This window comes from Dipodomys ordii, unplaced genomic scaffold (genome assembly GCF_000151885.1).
Source record: "Dipodomys ordii isolate 6190 unplaced genomic scaffold, Dord_2.0 Scaffold129, whole genome shotgun sequence".
Taxonomy (NCBI): domain Eukaryota; kingdom Metazoa; phylum Chordata; class Mammalia; order Rodentia; family Heteromyidae; genus Dipodomys; species Dipodomys ordii.
This window is the reverse complement of record NW_012267345.1, coordinates 1,887,731-1,892,048: the sequence shown is the minus strand read 5'-3', so window position 1 is coordinate 1,892,048 and position 4,318 is coordinate 1,887,731. Positions and strand designations below refer to the sequence as shown.

The window sequence follows — 4,318 nt, the reverse complement described above, 5'->3', positions numbered from 1 at the left end:
TGGGGGTAAGGGGGGCCGGGGGCAGGCTGTAGTGGCGAGGGGGGCTGTGGGAGTGAGGGGGCCTGGGGCAGGCCGTGTTGGGGTGGGGAGGGGAGGGGAGGGGATGTTCCGGAGGTGGGGAGGCGAGGGCAGGGGAGGGGATGCCCTCTTCCACAGCCTGGAGGTCTAGGATCTAGTGGCAGCCTGGATTCTGCTGTGCATGCTGGCCCTGCCCAAGGCCTCAGCCTCAGGAACAGCACAGAGTTGAGCCGCCCGGGAGCTGGGCAGAGCCAGAGTCTGAGCCCAGGCCCCAGGCCCTGGGGGCCACGTGGGGAGGCGTGGCCGGGGCGCAGGCCCCTGACATTTCCCCCCCCCCTCCTCCAGAGTGAGGCTGACCTGCCTCTCCTTCTTTTGCCCCAGACTTATCCCACCCCTCAACCAGCTGGAGCTGCTGAGAAACCTCAAGAGCAAATCTGGCCTCACCTTCAGGTCAGCATGGTGGTTCCAGGACGGGGTTGGAGCTGTGGGGCGGGATGAGAGCTCAGGCTGTATGAGGGGCCCACGTCCCTGTGGTGAGCAGCAAGAACCTTGGTGCTGTCCCCAGAGGGCAGGGAGCCTGGGATGGGATTGGCCGCTGGTCTTCGTGTGGCTCTCTTTCCATTGTTGCTGACGGGGTGGAGATGTCTGTCTCCAGAGGAGTGCAGGGCTGATGGATAGAGGAGGCCCTGCTGGTGGCTCATCCGCAGCTCGGGAGAGTGACCCCGGCTGGGGCAGACGCTGTGGCCACAGACCAACGGTCCTCCCTGGGCATACAGAGAGGCCAGAGCAGGCTGCCTTCAGCAGAGTCTGGACATTGCACCGTGGAACTGAGCAGGATCGTCACCATCCGCTTCACACTGGGCTTCCCGTGGGGCCCTGGGTTGAGTGACGGCGTCCCAGCGAGAGGGAACTTTGCAGACGGTCCGGTGGAGATGCCAGGGACAGACACCTAGAGCCATGCGACTGGGGAAAACGCAAAGAGGGATCCTTTCCTCCTCTGGGGAAGGAGTTCGGCCTGTGGCCCCTTGCTTTCAGGCTTCTCGCTTTCAGGACTCTAAGAGAGTAACATTCTGTGGTTTAAGCTGCCAACTGTGGGTTTTGTTATGGCAGTTCAGTTGCTGGCCGGTTTAGAGGTTGCAGTCCCTGGTCAGCTGGGCTCCGTTGCTTTTAGGCTGTGGTGAGACAGAGCATCATGGTAGAGGAAAGCTGATTACCTACTGGCAGCCAGGAGGCAGGGAGAGACTGGAGGTGGCCAGTGGCAAGACCTGCCCACCCAAGCCACACCCACAGGGATCCACTTCCTCAACCTGCCCCCCCCCCAGCGTGGCCCACGCAGCCATGAACTTGTCTATGGAGCAAGCCTTTGACACGGAGCCTTGAATGCAACCCTATTTGGAAATGGGCCTTTGTGGAGGTGAGGGCATCCTGGTTGTCCCAGCTACAGCTACACTGCGCTGTCTCTGAGGACACAGGCAGCAAAGGAGAGTCCCCTAGGGACAGGGGACTGGAGCCCCCAGAGCTGGAGAGGCAGGTGGACTTTCCCTGGTGAACTGGAGAATTGCCTTGACCATTTGGATTTCTGGCCTCTGGAACAGAGAAAGAGTAAATTCCTCTTAGGTTAAATCTTCCAAGTTTGTGGTGATTGCAGAACCACACTGGGGTAGATGGGGCCACGGTGAGCATCTTTGCTGCTCTGGCTGCTCTGGACACCCAGCCAGCTGGCCAGACTGCGGTGGGACCAGACCAGGACAGCCGAGCACAGGTGTGGCCTTCACGTGTGCCTGGCCCTCTGAGGCACATTGCTCCTGAAGCAGTAAACGGAGCCCGGTGGCTTAGGCTCATTCTCGGAGCTCTAGGCCAAGCAGGGAGTCTGCCCGTATCTCTTTCCTCTGCTGTCATTTGCTGTACTGACACAGTGACTCGGTCCTGTTGCACACAGTACTTGGAAGTGCACCAGAGAGGAGACCCAGGGAGCCACCATCCCCAGGCGCTGAGACTGACCAGGGAGCCACCATCCCCAGGCTCTGAGACTGACTGGAGCTGCCCTCTACAGGCTCTGAGACTGACCAGGGGGAGCTGTCCCCAAGGTCTAGACTGGCCGGGGACCACTGTCCCCAGGGTCTGAGACTGACCAGGGAGCCACTATCTTCAGGGTCTAGACTGACCAGGGAGCCACCGTCCCTGGGGCCTGAACAAGATCACTCCCTGTTTTTTTGTGCTTAGCCAAGTATGGTCCAGTACCAATCTTTTATCACTTTCATAATGATTACAGTAGAAATAGTCAACCCTAAATAAGACAATGGCCAAAATAACCTCACCAGCAGAATGAGGTGGGGGGAACAGACACAGCAGTGGGAGGTTGGCCGGTCCACCCTCCATGACACAGAGGAGAGAAACTCCACGAATTCCGGCGTGTTCTTCAGCAAGCCTTTCCTTCCTGAACCTCCGTGAGACGGGCACGCCTTCTGTGGAGACGTGTCCACCAGCGCTGCATGGGAGGAGGTCGGAGGCAGGGCTCCACCCGCCCTGCCCCGCAGAGGCAGCGCCCCCCCACACCACGCACACGCAGCTCCACTGTGGAGCATGGGTCGGGGGGGCCATGGCTCTGGGGGTCTGCGACCTTGGCCATCAGCCCCTCCTGGGGCCATCTGAGTGGTGACCAGCCGTCCTCTCGTCTTCTTGCAGGAAGGAGCCTCCGCCAGAGCCATCACCAAGGTCAGTCCCTCCCTCCTCCAGCCGCCTGGCGTGTGTGTGTTTGTGTGTGTATGCGCGCACATGTGTGTGCGTGTGCACGTGTGTGCATGTGCGCGCATGTGTGTGCGTGCGCACACGTGTGTGTGCGTGTGTGTGTGTGTGCGCGCGTGTGTGTGCCTGCTTTTCCGTGTGCCCGCGTCAGGGCCCGCTGGGCTGCCATGGCTCTGTCTCTGCTTTTTACCCACGGCCTCTCCCCGGGCTCTGTCCGGCAGCTGGGCCTTCCTGGGACCCCCCCACCCCCCCCGCCCCTAGGGGCCTGGAGGCAGACATTTCTGTTTAAGTACTTCCGGTGGGCATGTAGCCCAGTTTTCAGCTAGACTGAAAATCCCCCAAATGGGCCCTGAGCTCCCGTGGGGTGGGCAGGGAGGAGGGCCGTGCACATACAGGCAGAGCCCGAACACTGCACACATGGAGGAGGCCCTTGCCAGGGACAATGGGAGAGTGTGCGATCAGCCTGTGCTCTGGGGGCCTCCCCACAGGCATCCAGATCTCGCAGGTCTCCTGTCTAGCTTCTGACGGGACCCACATGCTGCTCATCTGGCCACTAAGGCGGAGCTCACTGCCGGCTCTGCTTGGGTCGAGGGGGCAGGAGCTGGCCCCTGCCTCCCTAGCATTGAGAAGCATGCCAAGCTCTGGTCACAAAGCCCCAGCCTAAAACTCTAGTCCATGGGCGTCTCTGCCGGCTGCAAGCCAGCCTGACCACAGTGTGTCCCCTCCCCACGCCGCCCATCCTCAGGGCTGCAGGACACGAGCCCCAGACCGGGTCTCATGTGCCTGCCTGCCCCCTCACGCCTGCCTGGGTCCTCGGATGACCAGACGGCAGGACACACAGGCAGGCCTGTTCTGTGGGACGAGGTGGAATCGGGCCCAACCCATGGTCTCCATCTGTTGGATATGAGCTTCTCTTAATCCCAGGAAAGGAGAGTAACCAGTGACCAGTGGGATACTGTGAAGTGTGTGAAACTTATGTCATCACCTAATATCCATTTAAAAAAAGAAGATGAAGAAAGGCAGTGAGCAGTGGGCAGTGATCAGGCCACGAGGGAAGCTGGCTGGGGAGTGAGGGGCCAGCAGCGCAGCCCCGGCTGGCGTGGGACCTAGGGCTATCCCCCGGCTGGCGTGGGACCTAGCGCTGTCCCCCGGCTGGCGTGGGACCTAGGGCTGTCCCCCGGCTGGTGTGGGACCTAGCGCTGTCCCCTGTCCCGATGGCAGGGATGAGAACCCCTTCTGGCCCACGCAGGTGAAGTGAGAAAGTTGTCCAGCTTCCCGGAGGTCAGCCCACCCTCCTTCCTCAGTCACTGTCAGGGGACCCTGGTCCAGCCCCCCTCCCCTCCCCGGCTGGCCTGCTGTGACCTCCAGCTGACAGGTGGTGGGCGAGGGGAGCAGCCCCTTTGGCCACGGCCGCCCACAGCCCTGCCTCGGGTGGGCAGAGGTGGATCCCGACCATGATGGCTCTGGAGGCCTCTCCACCCATCTCTGCCACCCGGCCCGCCTGGCCCGTGCCCTGGGAGCGGCTGCCGTGGGGCCTGTGCGCCGCCGCCCTGGC

The 4,318-nt window shown here is 61.9% G+C and overlaps 1 protein-coding gene across 1 annotated transcript in view; it reads left to right on the top strand.

Annotated features, from left to right (window-relative positions):
• The window catches only part of Kcnq2 (potassium channel, voltage gated KQT-like subfamily Q, member 2), a 52,885-nt gene that overhangs the window by 29,796 nt on the left and 18,771 nt on the right, over positions 1-4,318 (top strand). Inside the window, exons 10-11 of the mRNA XM_013030357.1 lie at positions 400-468; positions 2,704-2,733. Of these exons, the coding sequence (XP_012885811.1) occupies positions 400-468; positions 2,704-2,733 (99 nt within the window). The remainder of the gene's footprint in view (positions 1-399; positions 469-2,703; positions 2,734-4,318) is intronic.